General features: G+C 37.8%; 1 protein-coding gene across 7 annotated transcripts in view; it reads left to right on the forward strand.

The window, feature by feature from the left end:
* Positions 1-19,319, forward strand: part of PIBF1 (progesterone immunomodulatory binding factor 1) — a 107,123-nt gene that overhangs the window by 444 nt on the left and 87,360 nt on the right. For 4 of the 7 annotated variants that reach the window (XM_010405570.3, XM_039570695.1, XM_039571202.1 and 1 more), the window contains exons 1-6: positions 53-612; positions 1,213-1,528; positions 2,362-2,462; positions 4,688-4,886; positions 9,813-9,932; positions 18,119-18,252. In XM_010405570.3, the coding sequence (XP_010403872.1) occupies positions 1,277-1,528; positions 2,362-2,462; positions 4,688-4,886; positions 9,813-9,932; positions 18,119-18,252 (806 nt within the window). In that variant the 5' untranslated portion in view covers positions 53-612; positions 1,213-1,276. Of the gene's footprint in view, positions 1-51; positions 613-1,212; positions 1,529-2,361; positions 2,463-4,687; positions 4,887-9,812; positions 9,933-18,118; positions 18,253-19,319 lie in introns of those variants that run through there. The other 3 variants (XM_010405573.3, XM_010405571.3, XM_039570142.1) reach the window with 3 other exon arrangements.

The following is a 19,319-nucleotide window of genomic DNA, read 5'->3' on the forward strand; positions in this document are numbered from 1 at the left end:
GCCGCGGTGATGGCGTGGCGCGCGGCCCCGCCCCGCTGCGCCGAGGGAGGCGGAAGCGCGCGCGTGTTGCCGCCGCTGCCCGAGGTGTGCGGGGGCTGGCCCCGGGAGCGGCACGGCACGGCACGGCCTGGCCTGGCCAGGGCCGCTGCCCCCCGAGCCCCTCACTGCCGAGTTACGGCTTGGGCAGCTGCCCGCTGCCTTTAGCAGCTCTGGGCATCCTGCGGGACGAACAGCATCCCCCCTTCCCGAGCTGCCCCCGGCTGCTGTGGGGAAGGAAGGGGTGGTGGTGGCCCTGGAGAGTGGCCCTGGAGAGCAGCCCACGGCAGGGCAGCCCGGCTGTCGCTGGCCCGGGCTCCGAGCGCGGCGTCTCCGTTCCCTGCTGGGCTCTGAGCAGCGCCGTCTGTAAGGAACAGCCGTGGTCTGTGCCAGTGGTTGTGAAAGTCCGTGTGACCGCTGGGTCAACCAGCCTGGTAACAACAGTGCTGCTGCTGCTGCTGTGAAGGCAAAGGCCAGCAAGGTTTGAAGGGAGCTTGTCGGCGTCGGGCTCTCCTCCCAGGTACCCAGCCACAGGATAAGAGGACAAAGCCTCAAGCTGCACCAGGGGAGTTCAAGGTTTGACATTAGGCGGGTTTTCTTCTAAACAGAAAGGGTGATTAGGTATTGGAATGGCCTGCCCGGGGGGTGGTGGAGTTACCTTAACCTGGAGATGCTTAAGGAAAGACTGAACATGGCACTGAGTGCTATGGTGTAGTTGACAAGGGGTTATTCAGTCAGAGGTTGGACACGATGATCCCGGAGGCCTTTTCCAACTTATGTGATTCTGTGATCAAAGTATTCCTTTACCTTTTTCTCCAGTAAGTCGTGATGTACCTCTTACCTGCTCTCTGGCGCTGTTTGCGCCCCGTAGGTCTCGGAGTTTTCGCTGCATGCGCTTTTGACAGCGTGCACATCTTTATTTAACTAGCATCGTGCTAGTGAACTGGATTCACACTGGTGTTCACACTGGTATTTAGTTTATTATCGTAAAAGCGCTTGGTATTGATTGTTTAGGAAGAGGATCCTCAGGCTGCAGCCCTCTTCAGAGTTTCTCAAAATGTTTTTCTTGAGTGAAAAAAAATGTTAATGTGATACTGAGAAGCATCGCTTGCTTAGTGGTCTAATTTAACTGGTTAGTTTTTTATGGTGACATTTCATTTGTTTTAATTCTTGCAGTTGATTCTTCAGGAGGCTCATCTCAAAGTATAGTTTAAAAAAGCTTTGCAAATAGTGGAAGAAAATGTCACATAAAAGCTCTAAGGTAGTCAAGAAAGTAAACGTTTCCAGCTCCTTGGAATCTGAGGATATCAGCTTGGAAACCACAGTACCAACCGATGATGTTTCTTCCTCTGAAGAGAGAGAAGGTACTGTAAAAATCACTAAACAGCTGATTGAACGGAAGGAGTTGCTCCATAATCTTCAGCTGCTTAAAATAGAATTGTCACAGAAAAACTTGATGATTGACAACTTGAAAGTTGAATATTTGACCAAGGTAAGGAGTCTTTCTCCTTTCATTATATAATCTTTTTTTTTTGTTTTGGTGCTTTTATAGTATGATAGAAACTTCTGTTCTGGAAAGAATTTCTTTGAATTACATGATGGAGGTCTTGGTTTGGGGGTTTTCTTGGTGTGTTTTGTTTGTGTTTTTTAATGAGAAGAAAAGGAAACAAAGATATAGAAAACTTAGCTGAGTTGTTCAAATCATTATACTTACAAATGTATGAAGGAGAATCTAATTATTTTTACCTTTCCTAAATACAAAGGAAAAACACCTGTTTTCTTTCAGAAATGAAAAAAAATTCTGTCACTTAGCAGCATAGCAGGGCTTTTAACCTGAACTTCAGTGGAATACTAAAAAAAGTGATCTGAATACTCTTCAATGCTTTGTTATTGAAGATGGGGCTAGAATATACTGACATGCTAATAGTAGATTTTGTTGTGTACAGCTTGCACTAAGATGCATGAAATTAAGAAAGGTGTAAAAACTTTGCCACATTTGTGTGCAGTTCATTTACATAACATATAAATGGCTTTCTGCTCAGAGTTTAAGCCTAACTTGAAATTAGTTGAACAAATAGCTATTTGACTGAAAAAGACCCATTTAAGAGCTAAGCCTTTTTTTATTTCTAGGTCATTGGGACAAAGTCTGTATCATATTCTGTGAAGCCCGAGCATATTTAGAAGTCTTGTTAGACAGCCATTTTTGCACTGCTCACAGCATTGGGATCTTCGCATTTTTATTTCAGCTTGTTCTTTTTGTAAAATATTTTTTAAAAATTAATATGGTAACTTACTTTGTTTTATACTTACATTCCTTATATTTAGATTGAGGAGCTAGAGGAGAAGCTTAATGATGCAATCCATCAAAAGCAACTGTTGTCTTTACGACTGGATAGTCAGTTGGCATTACAGCAAGAAGATGCCAGGTATGATGGAAGTAAAATTAAGAACTTCATCTTTAACAAATTTGTGAGTTAATTTGAATTTGTATAAATAAGTTATTAACAGAAGCAGATAATTATTAGTTGCAGAAGTAGGAATTCTTTTGCAGATTATATTAGTGCTTTCATTCTAAAAATTTAATTTACGTATTTAATTTACATATAAGTAAATTTTAATTCAGTTCTCACTGGCTGAAGTTTGTGGGTTTGGTTTTATGTTACCTAAATTCAAAATTTAGTAGGAAGAGGTAGTAAAAATGTTCTTAAAACCAATAAAGAACAAAAGGACTAGGCAGACATGGCAGAATTTCCATCAATTTAAACAGAATTTTTAATAACTGCAGCATAGAAGACTTGTGAAAGGTAGGTGCATAATGTTTAGCTTTTCCAATTAGTACTTCTTATGTGTCAGAAATGCTTTTGATTGATGGTATAGAAACTCACTTTCCACGTTGTTTTTCTGAAATATTTTGAGTTAACCTGAAAAATAGACTGGCTAGCAGGCTTCTCCAAATCACGTTGTCAATTAAATATCTCCACACCTGTGAAGGAAGAGCATTACTTACATAGTCTCATGTTAAAGTAGGGCTTACACCATGTGACTAATTTGAAGTCCTATTCAGTAGTAAGGCTAGAACAGATTTAGGGATGTGAAGCCAGACCTGAGATTAGTTCCATCAAAGTCTTTCAACTAAGAGCAGCTGATTGTCAGAAAAACGTCTGTCACTCTGTATGCTTAGATGCACCAGAGTGGAATATTTTTATGCTGGCCATACTTGAGATATCTAAGGAGTGCTCAGTAAAATGTACTGATGTGCAAACTGTTATTAGTAGGCATAAAAAAGTTAAACTACTTTTCCCAATCTTTTCATTTATTTTCTTGTCAGTCTTCAGCTTTCATCTTCATGTAATAGAATTGTACACACTATGGAGCGTGTCCTTGTGTGACTGCTTTGCTGACCTCAGTTCAAAAAGACTGTTATCTTTTTGAAACCAATAGGGTAGATGTTGCCTTGTAGTACTAGTTAGTATTTTTTAAATTCCTTTTTAAGTAATGCAGAAATGACCGTGATTGAATATATTTTCAAGAGTTGCAGCTAAAAAAATAAAAAAAAGTAAGTTAGTTGGTTTTGATTTAAATAAATTAAACACTTCTAAACGTCATTAACTGATGTGCAGTTTCTCTTGCTGTATAATACCTTATCACTGATGATAGTAGTTGTGATGGTGTTTTAAGGCTGGAAGTAAGGCTGCTTGTTTTATGGTAGTAGTGGTTTGTTAATACCGTCCCTGCCCGGCTCCGTGGGGTCCCGCGTGCCCCCACAGCCGCACGGGTGGGTTCAGCAATGCCGTCGGTACCAAAGAGTCCAGAAGGGCATTTGCGTGCGTTCCGCCAGCAGCATTTATTGCTGCTACGCTGGCGAAGGGTGCAGAGGCAAACACCAACATGATCCCGCAGCTCACAGTTTTATCCAGGGGTGGGGAAAAGGCAGGACTAGGGAACAGGGACCAATGGGGAAGCTCTGGGGGAGCGATGAGGGGTGGAGGCTGACAGCCAACCGGGGAATCCAAACTGGGCTAGATTCACATAACAGAACATGGCATCCTGGGAGAAGCCTTTCTGGTCACCCTAACATAAAGTGGTTCTTGTGGTACTAGGGGCTTGTCTTACTGAGAACTCTCTGTCCCTTGTAATGTATGTTCACCGGCCACCACAGTTAGTTGCTGTTTGTTTTTTTTTTTAATAAAGGACTCAAACTTTGTATGTTACAGTAGTTAGAAGGTTAAGGGTTGTGTGCATGTGCTGAAACTTGGTAAGATACAAGTTAGAGTTACTATCGCTTTATTTGGTAATTTACTATTTCCTTGGGATTTGTGTGGAAATAGATTCCGCTTTTTCATGTTTTTAACCTTTTAATTGGTTAATGAAGCTTGGTTCGTAAATTCAAGGCAGCATATGTAGAGATTGACAATACAGAGCTGAATCTGAGAGCAGACAATGACTATAAAGTTCCTGGCTTTTATATATAATGTAACTGATATGACTGTTTAACCATGGTGGTATACATTCTGACACTAATTACCTAATCTTTGTAAATTTTTCCCTCTACAAAATGAGCAGAACTCACTTCTTTGTTAGGGTATTGCAAAGCTTTGTCACTTGTGCTACTCACTACCTGCTATCTTCTGCTTTCAAATCCATCTTGAAGGAAACATCAGGCTCTAATGAAACAAGAAATGGAAACTATTTTATTGAGACAGAAGCAACTGGAGGAAACAAATCATCAATTGAGAGAGAGGGCTGGAGATATCCGTCGTAGCTTGCGAGACTTGGAATTAACCGATGAATGCTATGAGAAGCTAAAGTCTCTTCCTGAAGATCAGCTTTCTATCCCAGAATATGTTTCAGTGAGTATTGGGTTTTTTACTGGTTTAAAACCTAACCTGTGTCTTGGGTCTGGCTGGTACAGAATTGACTTTCTTCATAGCAGTCCAAATCTTGCTGTGATTTGCACTGGTGGCTAAGACAGTGTTTTGGCTGTTGCTGGACAGTGCTTGCACAACATCAAGGCTTTCTTTTTTCCCTGTTCTGCCTCCCTGTGCCCCAGCAAGCAATGAATGGTCATGAGATTGATAGGGGACACAGCTGGACAGCTGACCTGAATTGGCCAAAGAAATACTGTGTACTATATAACATCATACTCAGCAGTATAAATTGGAGGTAGAGAAAGAAAGAGGAGGTGGGGGGTGGTGGCTTCCAAGGTGGTTATTACTCAGAGAGTGGCTGGGTATCAGTCTTGATCAGTCTCCACAGTTTCCGGGAGGTGGTGAGTTCTTTGATTTTCCTTTTTTAGTTTTTGAGCTCACCTCTTTTTCCTTCAGTAATTGTTTAGAAAACTCTACACCTGAGTTTTCTTGCTTTTGTTCTTCTCAGTCTCTCCTCTGTCCTGCTCCCAGGGGAGGCAGCAAGTGGGTGAGCAGCCATATAGGCTGCTGGGCAGGGTCAACCCACCACAAGCTGTAAATTGTGGTGGGTTATGGTTTTTTTTCATCTCTAACTAGAAATAAAGGACCCTCAGAGGCAGATGTGTTTCTGGATCAGTCTGTTATGACTGGGTTCCAGTAAAGAAAGGAACTTTTTAATCCCAGATTTTGATGCCTTGAAAGAAAGTAGAATTGCTGACGTATTTTAAGGAGGTTAAGCAGATGGGATGTTACAATTAAAATATGAGCACACATTGATGATATGAAATACAGCAGGCTGAAAAAAGGAATTTGAAACTTGGCTTGCCAGAATCACAAGTTGGGGTGGCTCTTGCAAACATCCCTTACTTTTATCTTATGGTTTCCATATGTCCCTTTCCTATTTGACTAAACACAGGAGACAAAGTATACCTTAAAGTATATTTTAAGACTCATTTTCTTGATTTAAGATGTTTGTTAGTCATGGCTTGTGGGTATATGAAGAGGCCATGGTGTACTCATTTGCAGTAAAAAGACTGCAGGATATGTCCAGAGCATCCCACCTGACTTATGAGGGTGAAGAAGATTTAGACATAAAAACCTTAATTCACCAAAGTATTAGCATTGTACTTACCTATAGAGCTTTTTATTAAGGAAGCTGCAAATAAGAAAATGTTAAGAACCTTAGTACATTTGTTGAGGTATAAATGCTACATGAATGAATCCTCTGGATCAAAGTCATGGTATACATGCTCTAGATATGTACAGAGAAGTAAAAATTGTCACCCTTATCTAAAGCATGTTCTTTTGAACGTCTTTTAAAAAGCTGGGCTTTTCAAAGTGCTAGGTAAATCATAAGGCTCTGTGGGATAAACAAGAACAGGTAGTTTGGGGCCTGTTAGTTTACCAGCCCCTAGCTGTCTGCTGTACCTGCTGCCCTCTGCAAAAGTGTTCGAGGAGGTTTTGTTGATTCCTGCATCACCATGGTTGAAAAAACCAGATTTTTAACAGAAACTGAAATCCATGTGAATGGATCTATTGAAATTGGTGTGCAGGAAGTTCAGGACTTCAGGAATTGATTGACAGTTGGTATAAAAGACTCTGTAGAGAGGCAGGATAGATACCAGGAATTAATAACCTTGTCAGCTGCTTTAAGTGAAGCTGTCACAGCACAATGTAGATTTAATTTGTGAGTAGAAAATGGCTGTCAAAAAGATGTGAAGTGGGAGAGATGAGTAGCAGCCACCTTCTACCCTTAACCTTTTCTTTTACTCTTGTGTTCAACCAGTAAATGTTATTTTTGTCTGTGACAAAAACTCCTCTACTTAAATGTTCAGTGAAGCCCTCTTCTTCTTCACACATTATTTTTTCTTTTGAAGAAGTCATTTTTAGACCTTTCTTTTTTCTGGATAAGGCATTCTGAAGATGTATTGTAGTAAGGTGTTGTTTTCTGCTTTTTTCAACTTCTTTTGGCAGAGGATTAGTGTGAACATAAAGGTATCAGTTAAGCTTGGTGGTTGTTTATCATTACTTTGAGTTATGCAGCTGATTCAAATGCTGGGAGGCTACAAAACTGTTTTGCATATTTTGTCTGTGCATCCATTTGGCTCCTGAAGGCTTAGGAAAGGACTTTGAGGGGAATGCTGTTTTCTGCTTTGCTTGCACTAAGGAGGAATTGTACATTTCTCAGGCAGTTAAAATTTCTGATCTATATGCAAATTAATAATATAGCCCACTGACATTAGGATAAAATTTTCCTTGTCAAGAAAGGGTCCTGCATATGCAACTTGAGCAAGAAATTTTCAGACTCTTTTTTTTCTATTTATCAAGTATAAATACTGTCTTGGAATTCTTCAGGATGGAAGTAAATGTGTAGAATGCTTAGACTTTATTTGAAACCCGATGGACTGGACAAACAGCAGGAAGAGCTTCAATGCAGATTTTGTATATAAAGATACTGGAATTAAAGCAAGTGTGAGATGTTTTTCCACTGTTCTTCCACAAAGGGGTGCCATAGTGACATGTTAAAACAAAGCCTAAGTAATGTTTAATGTTAATGATCACAACTGAAAAATTTTATTTTAAGCATCTTTCACTTAAAATCATACTTTTTTGGTTTGAACTTCTATGTAAAAATTCAGATTTTTATTTAGTCATTTCTAAGATGTTTTTAGAAACAGTATATGTGAAATTTTAAAGTACTTCAGGCTGTTAAATGATTCAGCTGCCAAGCACCAGTTCAACTTGTTCAGTAAAGTGAACCTCTTGTGTGCTACACTGTAAAAAAGAAATCAGCAAATTTTTTAAAAATTATGTCTGCAAACTCTGTTTGAACTGATTTTAATTGCAACGTATTTCAGGTGTATCGTTTTGCTAACTGCAGCTCAGTTGCTGTTTGTTTAAGAAGGCAGTTGTTAACTGATGGAACTGCTTTCACATAACTTCATTTAACAGAAGCCAATTTTTTCATCCTCTGCACCCACCCATTTTTACTTAATTCTAGTTTTCCATAAAAAGAGGTGGCCACATGCTAAGAGTTTTTTTAAAATTGCCTAGAAAGAGGTAACTGTTACAGCATATCAATATAAATTTGTAATTTTTAAGAGACGCAGTTGTTTCTGAAATCCCTTTTACAGTAAGTTTTGTTTCTGGTATATTGAGTTGGCAAGAGGCAGTGTGTGCTCTGACTGCTGGGTTACATGAATGTTTATTGGCTATCAAACCAGATAAATAGCAACAGTTGAACTGCTACAACCTCACCCTCATCTGCTGCATTCATTTGCACTTTCTAATTACCATGCAATGATCTTTTCTTGGGAAGGCTGTGTAAATACCTTTATCTGTGATACCTGTATCCTGTGTAATCTTGGTTTCTACTGGGAAATCTGTTTTAAGGTTGTGATTTGGGAAATAATTGTGGTGTGATAGCACAAGTTTCCTAGATTTCCTAGGGAAATTGCAGTAAAAATACAAGGACTTACTGGAAAAGCAGGTGTGGTTTTAAAAAAACCACAATGCTTTAAATGGTTACCAATTAGTGATAATCAAGGTTACTTTTTTCTTTAAAAATGATCCATTGAATCATCAGATGCTGCAGGTAAAAATACTGATCTTTCAGTCATGTTGCACACTTGCCTTATCGTATAAAGCATACTACACCTGTGTTTACATTGCAAATTTCTATGGCTTCTGTGTTTTGTAATGCTGTCAGTTCCATGAAGTGTACCTGGAATTTTTCTTTGTCTTCTGCTATTTACAGGTAGCAAAATAGAGACCCGTCTTCCTTCTGCATGGAAGTGTAGTACAGCTTGCTCTTGAATACTTAATCTGTGCTTTCTTGTCTGTATTTCTTCTTTAATCATATATCAAAGAGAGCATTAGGGATGGAGGGTATGCAATAGCTCTTGCATGAAAACAGTGCTTAATTATTTATTCTTTTCACACACACGCCCAAATGCAACATTTTCAGGTATCAAGTTAATAACCTCTGTGTACGTGTATGTGGGTGTATATCAAAAAAACTCTTTCTTTATTTTGTCTCTTTTTGTTTTTTAATGCTGATGTTGTGGTTTTACTACTGTATTTCCTAGTCTTTTTTTCTTGATCAGTAGAAGAGTTCTGAAAAAATTCTATGGATGTGAGACTTACTTGCCTGAGACTATGCTTATGACTAGAGTGGGGGAAGAGAGAGGAGTATGCATTACAGATTTTAAATTTTTTTAATCCTGTAAGAAGTTTGGGGGTTTTGGGCGTGAATTTGGCAGAGTCGAGTCTTTCAGACCTTTAGTTTCCTGATGCAGTTGAATCCATATAGCAACCTATTACTGCTGAAGGTGTAGAGAAGGAGGGATGTCATGGTTCTTCCTGGTTATGTGCTGTTCCTGCTCCCTGTGCTTGTCTTGCATTTTTTTTTTTTTTTGGTGCAAATTCAGCACACTGAGCTGGCAGAAAATAAAACAAATCTCTCCATTTCTACACACCCCATAAAAATTTTCTTGGCTTGGGGGAAGTTAATCAAGTTAAGTTGGTTACTACTAAATAGATTTTTGGTTTGTTTGGGTTTTTGTTCATTCTGGTTTGTTTTTTTTTTTTTTCTCTTTTTACACTGTTAATCAAATAGGCTGTAGGTTTGGCACAAAGGAGTGTGTGGGGCCGTGTGGTCCATTAGCAACTGTATTTTTTTGATTGGTCAGCCTGAGTGGAAGCTGCCTTAGTTGTACAGCAACATAATCTTTACCTTTCTGTCATGCCCTAGAAATAATTTGGTAAAATTATTGTCAAAAGATGTTCAGCTGATGTGTTTTGAGGTTTGTAGTTTTGCAATTGCAATTTTGCCAGCTTCAACTTTGAATATCTGCCTTTTTCTTCTAGGTCCGATTCTATGAAGTAGTCAATTCCTTAAGAAAAGAGCTAAGTGATCTACAGATGAAAAAGGAGAGTCTAACAGAAGAACTAAGTGGGTACAGATCCCAACTGAAGTGTCTGACAGAGGTCTGTGCTCCTTAGTTACCTCAGTTCAGAAACTGGAAATATGTATATTGCGAAAATCTCATTCTCCAAATCATTATTGATGTGTAAGATACAAAAGCTTTTTTGCTGTATAAACATTACTGCAGGGAGAAGAGGGCGGGGGGGGGGGGGGAACGACTCAGGGAGAGAAAGAGGAAATAAGCTATATGTATCCTTGTATAACAGCTGACTTTATGCTATGGCTACCCTGCAAGATTTGCTCATGAGACTGTTCAGGGTAGTCTCTTACCAGCTGTGTTGTGATTTCTGAGGGCAAGATTTCACAGTGGGGAAGCTGGACAGGAGATTCACCCAGCAGCAGCTGAAAACACGGTGATGGTTCAGTGTATAGTTTTTGAGACAGGAATGTCTTGGTAGTCAATTGCTTCACCTTTTGCTTTAATGTTACAAAAATCTATTTTTAGAAGTTCTTCGGAGTTGCATCTTCTCTGTTATGCTTTTCAATTTTTTACATTTTAGTTTTCCTATTTGTTTCTATACTAAAGAAAAAGATCATTTTATGGCAGGCAAGGTGTAAACACCAGAAGTAGGGAAGCAAATTATGTAAATATTTCTAATTTTTATTTTTAAAGAGCTAAGGAATAAAAATGGTATAAGGAGCATGTTGTTTCTAATATATTTATGAATGTTTATAGTATTCTTTATATGAATACAGCTAGGGTGAGTTGTATTTTAGCTTAGTCCTGCATAAATCTGGAGTTGGGACAACAGTTTCAGGTACTCAAAGGATATTTAGCCGTGTTCTGAGTAGCAGGGATGTAAATTACACTGTCATTTTACTGATTCTGAGAATGTATTTTAGTTACTGCCTTTTTTTCCCTGCGAAATTTACTTACAGAATAATCAGGTGAGAAGATTAAGGAGAAATTATTTATACAAGTTTATCTTGTGACATTCATATATTTTCATGTCTCATTCTCATTGAATTAGAGAAAGTAGTCAATAAAATTTATGCATTTATGTGCTTCAGCATTAGTTTGCATCACCATCTCTGGTCATAATTGAGATTAAACTAATCCTGAGTTTTGTTTTTTTTAAGCATTTTCCTTCACTGTACTTCATACAAAGCACTTAATGTGCTTTGATTTAATAAAATTGTACAGGAGGATTTCAGCCTTAGAGATTTGACTGACATCTATATTAACTTCTGCTGAAGCAAATTAACAAGATAGTAGATAATAATTAAAGTTGTAGAAACAGTTTTCTTGGGACCTTGACCTTCCTTTAATATAGACTTCTAATTTTGTTCTTTTTGCACCACATGGTGGCAGTATCCACCTTTCCCTCTGACCTGTTTCTCGAAGTTTGAAGTGTGCTGTGCTTTTCTTTTATGGAGAGACGTAAGAGTCTCTGTGTCTTGATTCTGGCAAGTTCAAGTTTTACCTTGTGAGTTGATGAGTGTCACTGTAACAAGGTACCTCAGATAATAAGGTAAGAGGAGCATCATCAGGATGTGAGGGTACTTCAGAATCTCTAATGTGCTTGGTGCATGGAGCTGACATATCTATGCATCTCTTGCAGTTTATGAAGAAGTGATTTCAAGGTGTACTGCTGGGGTAACTTATTTGAGCTCTTCAGTAAGGTCAAGCTTTATTGCAAGGAAATTTATCAGTAGGAAATAAAACTTTGTTCAGAGCCTTACCTAAGCTCTTACACTCTTCTTGTACTGGATTTTTTTTTTTTTTTTGTATTCCAGTAGTTCTTTTCTTTCCAGGTACATGAAATATAGTTGCTGAAGTTTCTTGCCTGTTATTCAATAATTTTTATACTCTGCAAATCCTTCTTCTGGGTTTCCATCCAGTATTCCGTAAATTTTAAGTTTTCTGTAATCATTGCAATATTTCTGTTCTCTGTATAGTTTATGAACAAAGTCTGTTCTGAGTTTAAAACTTCTTTAGGAATCTAGTTGTACAGAAGTTTGAAATACAGTCATCACTGAAGTTAAAACAATTGGTTTTTGTTTCATCTTTTTTCTTTTGTGAGAAGAAGCTACTTCCTACAGTAAGCATTCCTTCTTTTTTCTACTCTTGCGAATAATTAAGGCTCTTCTTAGTGAGTTTCAGTGTAGGTTTCTTCCCTCTTTTTGGGACAGAGAAAGGAACAAAAAAATATGCTTAGCCCAACTCTTTCTATTAGCTATTAATGTCTTGGGGGAGGAGGATTTTGTTGGCTTTTCTGTTTGTTTGTGGCTGACAGACTAGGTCTGAGTAGGTTTTATACATATAGGTACTCACCCAGAAATATAGTCATAAGAAATACGATACAGTTTGTCCTAGACTCATAGAAAAGTCTATCTAGCCAACTAAAAATGGAGAAAGTTTGAGGAAAATTCAAACTTGTCTTAATAGGTTAAGTCAACTTTAAGAAAATTTAAATGTAATATTAATTCATCAAATAAGACAACCCTGCTGACTCTGCAATTCTGTAAACTTCTCTTGGTGTGTTGCTACTCTTAGCCCTTAAAGGCTGCTGAATCTGTAACACAGACCCAGTAGGGTAGGGAGCTGTTTCTGACGACTGGTAGCAGCAAATGGTTTGTGAAGACTGATTTCTAGCACTGGAACATGGTCTGATAAAAGATATTTGTTCTGCTGCTTTCTGTTTTTAAAGTGGTTGGTGTAAGTGGTTGTGCTGTACAGTTGCTAAGTCAGTGGCTCTGTACACAATTGTTGCCTCTGTGATTTAGACCAGTGCAGTTCATCTCGTTCCAGGTACAGCAGCCACAGCCCAAGGGGAGGCAGTGGAACTGGTGAAAGCCATGTTCTTGTACTGCAGTGCCAACTGACTTGTTATTAAATTATGCTACAGGCTTGTTTTAGTTCTCCTTTTACAGTGCTCAGTACCTCAAGTATAAATAATGTTGGCACCGCCAGCCTTGGAGGTAAAGATAGAGGAGGAAGTCCAGTTGTGGTGGTGTATTACCAGAAGCTTCCCAGAAATAAAACCAGCTCCTGATGTGTGCATTCCCATGCTGAACATCAGTTTACTATTTTCAGAGTTGTTTGTTTCCAAAGTGGTTAGAACCTTTCCTCAAACAGATGTAATTTACTTCTAGTGGGTTTCTCTAAAGGCTGGGAGAGTGTCTGGGAAGGAAATCTTGCTTTTCTTTGTACCTCCAGAAGATGAAGTATTGCTTTCTTCTTCTGGCTGGGAGTTTCCTGGCAATGTTTTCCTGGAATTTGGTATTGATACAGTTTTATCAGGGCTTCCTTTTCTTCAGTTATTTTTTTATATAAAGCTGCCTTCAGGATTTACAACAGAATTTATAGCATCAGAGTATCTGAACGCTGTGGTTATCCTAAAGACAAAGCTGGTTATGTGTAGGACAAAGATCTTTTCTAAGACTTCGTCTCTGAATCAGGATTAGTAGCTGTCAGATTTTGCTAGACATAACTAATAATTTTCTCTGTGATAATGTTTTCCAGCTGTAGGGAAAACATATCTATAGTCTTCAAAGAATAAACTAAGCTTTTGTACTCAAAGGATCACGTGGCACTAGATGTGTCTGAATATTAGAAATTGAGGCTGTTGTTGCTACTCCAGAAGGACTGGGATCCCTAAGGTTTCTCCTAAATTTTGCATATCTGTAAAGACTGCACTCTAGAACACTTCCCCAGCCCCCTGACACCACTTCTTTCAAGCAGTGCCTTAATTGTTTGGTCTTCACAACTCTCTTGAGAGAGATGAGGTCTTGGTCTTAGGTGAAATATGTGCCTGGTTTTTTTCGCTATTGTTAATATTGTTCAGGAGAACAGCTGCAAAGAAGATACTCTACCTGCAACTATGAGCTTGAGGCAGCAGTAAAACCTTTCCAAAACTTAAGGAGGTAACATATCTGTGAAAGTTCCCTTTTCTATCCAATACCTTTCTACTCTTTTGATACATAGCTATGGCTCTCATTGACTGCTAGCTGTGGTTCAAAAGTACAAGATGGTTTAATTATACTACTCTGTAATGATTTCAAGGATCCTTTTTTACCTGAGACTATTTCACTGAAAATTCTAGTAAACTCAGATCCAGAGAAATAAACTTTTTATTCTTCCACTTTCTTTTGCTGTAGAAGAACTTACTCCAAAGCTTTTCTTTCATATTTTCCTTGCAGAGTTTCTCTATTTTGAAGTAGCTCAACAGTTTTGTTTATAATTTTTAGTAGCTAATAGTGACCTATCTACAATCAGATTACCAATTTCCAATCTACAAGCAGATTACCAATTTCATAGCAAGTTACTAAAGAGATGTCTTATTTATCCAGTTATGTATAGCTTCTTCCTGACATTTGGGCAGTTGCATTCCAATAAATGATATATTGACCAGTAATTTTTGAAGGCAGAGTATGTAAACAATTGAAGAAAAGTGTCATCTTTACGAAGGAGCTGCATCTCATCCAAATAACTGGAGGGAATTGGCTTTCACATCACAATAGTAGAGTAGCTTTACATTTGTCTAGGGCCTTTAGGTACCTTAGGATATGAACAAAGTGCTGGCTTTTGTAAGTGGTTCTTCAAAGATCTTTTAAAAAGCATTTTTAAAGCAGAATCACTTTCTTTCACAGTCTTACCTGTAGACAGTGTAAAGCAGTCATGTTGCTTCTGCTTGATTGGTGGATGAATCTATTCCCTGCATTTCTGTTTATCTTCTTATCTTGAAAGGCTTTTTGGAAGATCACCTAATCCCTATCATGTATTATGTGTCACTAACTTAGTTCAAAAAGTCTATCACCAGGATTTTGCACTTGAAATTCAGATAGGTGTTTATTTCAGTGACTGCTATAAACTGCTGCTCATTTCAGATTGAGGATAGCAGTGAAGTTTAATATCACTAAACTGAGGTCTGCCATTAGATGTTTAGTTTCTCTACCAGTTTAGGTTTTAAGTGGTGCAGGTCAGGCAAGTTGAGAATCTTCTTGCTTGAAACATCCATCTGTGGACAGTATTTGTAAACCAAATGGAAGCACTTCTTACTAGGGACTGACTAATGTCCTGTAGAAACCACCTGTACTGGTTAATACTGGGTCTCTTAGGCAGCTTTGTCAAGAATTTCTTCAGGCGATGGTTGCCTATCTGTCTCACACGGGACGGGTTTGGGTTTTTATTTGTTTTAACCATCTCATCAGTCTGAGTTTCTGCTCCCTGTAGAAGCAAAAATTAGTAAGAGGCTGAAGAAACACCATGAGGTGTTCAGAGTATTATCATAATCACATTCAGTGTGAGGAAGTTCCATTTGTCCTTTAATTATTTTAAGGTCTGTGGGCTTGCTTAAGTTACTACTATTTATTATTACTGGTATTATTTTCAGGACCTAATTTCAGTCCTTGTTAGAGCTCTTTATCATGATTCTTCTAAAAGCCCCTTTTTTGCTGCAGCAGGACAAAGCTGTTCATCAGGATGTTCTAGCTATATTTTGAAGATAAATGGAAATATAAAGCTGTTCCATTGCAGAGATCTTAAAATCAGTTCAGGGTATATGGACATTGTTAGAAACTGAATTAACTTCATCACATGCAAAGCAAGGCTTCTTCTGCCTAAGCACAGTCAGCTTGATTGTATGTCTTTAAGATGTATTGCTATGGAAGTCCAGAAGCTTGTGTGTGTGCTACCTGGAAATACGCATACCGCATAGTGGGGGTTGTGTGTTAGCCTGTTTACAGCCTAGACTGGGTATCAGCTTGCTTTGTCGTGTTTCTTCATCTGATTAAAATACTACTTGAACACCTTAAGATTAGGTAGATGAAAAACAGTGACCTATGCAGTATAATTAGTGTTTCTTCAGTAATTACCTTAAATCCTAAAAAAACAAACATAATAAACCCCTATAATTAAGGTAGGTCTTAAATTCTGCTTTGGAAAAGTGACACTAACTTACTTTCCCTGGAATTACTATATTGTTATGGGACATTAATATGACATTAATAACTGATTTATTAAATACAATTCAAAAGTAAGTTTAGGTCTCAGGTATTAGAAGGAACTGATTTTGCAGATATTCAGCTATTCTGTTAATTGTTGCTTTAAAGCTGTCTATGACAACTTTGTCCAGAGGTTAACCAGTTTAATTTTACACTTTTGGTAGTTGTGTTCTAGCTGCTCGATGGATAATACTGTAGGAGCTTCAGTAGCTCGCTCAGTGAAGGGTATGTGAATTTCAGCATGGTATTAGCAGCAGAATGGCACGGGATATCCACAGAAGAATTGTATTCTAAGCTTAATCTTTCAATTTGCACTTAACTTTTAAGTGCCCTTACCAACATTTCCTATTGCAAGATGAGTCATGTTTACACTGCATAACAGGGTACTTGCACCATTATGTTACATATTTGAAACTTTAACTAACTTGTGGACAACACCTTTTAAAAATATCTGACACAGACTTTACCATTATAATAATGCCATCTTTATAAATAATGACATAGGAACTGATTAAAGAAGAGAGTGTTTTATAGTCTTAGTTTGCTTAATGTGTATCCATTAACTAAGGTAAACATAAACCATATATACCAGTATGTGTTAGGATGAATAACAGTCATGTCTTCAGATTATGTGTTTGTAATAGTAGACCATCCAGAATCCTCATGAAAACTTTATGGGTGTTGCAATTTTTTTTGTGATTTGTGACCTGAAGTGATTTTAGTAAAAGTGAAGATAAGTAGGTCTGTGAAATATAAAACAAAAAATTCTTTTTTATCAACAGAGTAGTTACAGTATGTTTAGTAGATTAGGGAGTTTTTTCTAGTGTCTTACAAGTATTTAGATGTGTTTTTTCAAGAAGGTATTCTGTCAGTCTTTCAGTTGATGATGTGTGTGAAGTTTATCAGTGTCCTTGTGTCATACACTCTGCATATGCTGTTGCCCTAAACTTTTCTTGTCTATGAAAAACCAGCTAGGCAGTTATCCTCCTGTAACTGTATAAAGCATGGCTTTCGGCAGTTTTGAAAAATTATGCACTCATATAGTGTCTTTTACTGCAAAATAAACTAAACTTGCAGTGGCTAAATTCTTGGTTTAGTAATGACATTTTAAGGCTATGTTCACCTTCAGTTATAATGTTGCGATGTCTATTCATAATAACCAGATAGAATTATTGTTTATCAAACATCCATTATTGAGCTTGCTATCAATCACAGCAATAAACAACTGAACTCAGCAGTATTCTGGGAAATAGGATATGGAAAAGATGTAGATGCCCGGGGGTATTCTCAAATTTTTAACAAGCAACTCTTTTTGTAGTCCATGAGCTTTACCTTGTATAAGTGAAAGAGCATTATTATTTTGGTCATTCTTGTGAATAAATTACTAAGTAGTACAGTATTTAGGACAAGTAAATAAGATGAGTTTGTGAAATAAGTACCTACCTAGTAGAAAACTGAAAAATGGAGTCTAGATTGGGGATTAAGGTATAAAAGTCTGCTATTCCTGTGGAGAGTTGGAGGGAATGAGTGTGATTAGGGAATCTGTCGATCTTCAAAATGGATACCTAGTGTTCTAAAAGATGAATACTCTCTGGGTATTCTCTTGCTTTGCTTCTGTTGTTTTAGTTTCCAGAATAATCTGTAAAAGTATATGAGGAGGAAAAAGAAGGTAAAATGGAAATTAATGCTGATGGACCATTAAGTAAACTTTTTAATTTAATTTATTTTGTCATCCACCAATGCTTTCCATTTTTCAGGAAACATAAGGTACCAGATACAATAGCTACAATTGGGAAGTAACTGGCTGAAATCTTTCATATAATGACAGATGTTGCTAAACTTCTGAACAAACCATCCTCTTTCTTTTTTTTCAAATCAACTAGCAAGTATTTTCGCAAGTATCTTTACTCGTTTGAAACTATTGTAAAGGTGGTGTGACTACTGTGCTCCTAGTATAGGTTTGCAGACCGCCGGCTGTATATGTGAGGGGTACTGGTCTTGGAAGTTGTGCTAATGGACAAATGCACTGGAAAAAATAGGTACATTAATGAAGTATTTGTAATAAGATAGTTGAGTATCAATACAGCTGGTTACTTTGTGATGTGCTAAATTTCCAAATACTGAGACAAATTAAAACATTACCACTGAATATTCATAAGAGGCTTTCACAAAACATAGTCGGTAATTACTTTAAGTAAATGTCAGTGTAGCTGTGATCATTTCAAAATGTCTCACTTCCTAGAGCTATGAAGATGAGAGGCGGAGTCGGTCAGATCTTGAGGTCAGATGCCAGCATTTAACACTGGAACTGGCTGATACCAAGCAGCTGATTCAGCAAGGTGATTACAGACAGGAGAACTATGATAAAGTAAAATGGTAAGTATCTCTATAATTCATTCTATAATGTTCAACCAACATACAAATGTTAATAAAGATCAACCTTGATTGATGTGAGTTCTTAGTTTTATTTTTGATTTATGTGCACCACAGATATTTTGCCTTACCTCGTACGCTGATAGTTCAATTACCTGCTGTAGTATATTGCAGACATAAAATGAACAACATCCTGAAAACCTGTGCATCAAATTATCTTCCTAAAAGTTTATATTTTCAGATTTACTGTGTTTTCAAAAGGGCCTGGCAGTCTCATTGCAACTAAGGAAGTGGGAGCTGTTGATGGCAAGCATCTTGGAACAAGTACTCTTTTTTTATTCATAGTTTAAAAGCAATGATCTAACAGAAGGCCCTGTGCTCTATTCTATGCTGCCTGCAGCATGAATTAGGAAGGCAGGACCTTGGGAATCAATATTTACAACTTAAGATATCCTTGAAACCATAAATTTGAAAGGACTGTTATGAGAACTCTGTCAGATAATCTTAGGATTACCTTAGTGAATTGGTTTAACTGCAGGAAGTTCCAGTGTCTAGCTTTTTTAAAATACGGATTGCTGTACCGTTATAGCCAATGTTTTGAATATCCATCTTGCAAAAAGCAATTGCAAAATAGTGAAAATAGACTTATTCTAAATATACTCATAGATGTATACTTCACAGTCCAGCTTCCAAATGGCTTTTTCATTGTGCCTGCAAGTGCAAGAAATCTGGTCTTTGGCACATTTGTTGTGAAACAGATTCAAAAATGGGGATTATGAAAAGACGCTGTCAGCTCCTTAGTTGTTCACATGGAATGAACTCAGGCATAGTTACTGACATGAATGACTTTGCCCACTAAGTCATTTGAAGGAGAATCTGTCTTCTGGATTCACAGCATTTTTGGTTCACAGCTATATGTACTAAACCAACCTTGGAATCTGTCTGGCATCTTGTTGCAAATAGGGTGGATTGATGCTATGGTTTGCTTCCTATGTGCAACTGCATCTTAATAAGTGGATTGTAATAACTTTCATGTGAATGGCCCCAGTGTTCAACAGTGTGTGTTTAAA

Source organism: Corvus cornix, chromosome 1 (genome assembly GCF_000738735.6).
Source record: "Corvus cornix cornix isolate S_Up_H32 chromosome 1, ASM73873v5, whole genome shotgun sequence".
In the NCBI taxonomy this organism is placed as follows: domain Eukaryota; kingdom Metazoa; phylum Chordata; class Aves; order Passeriformes; family Corvidae; genus Corvus; species Corvus cornix.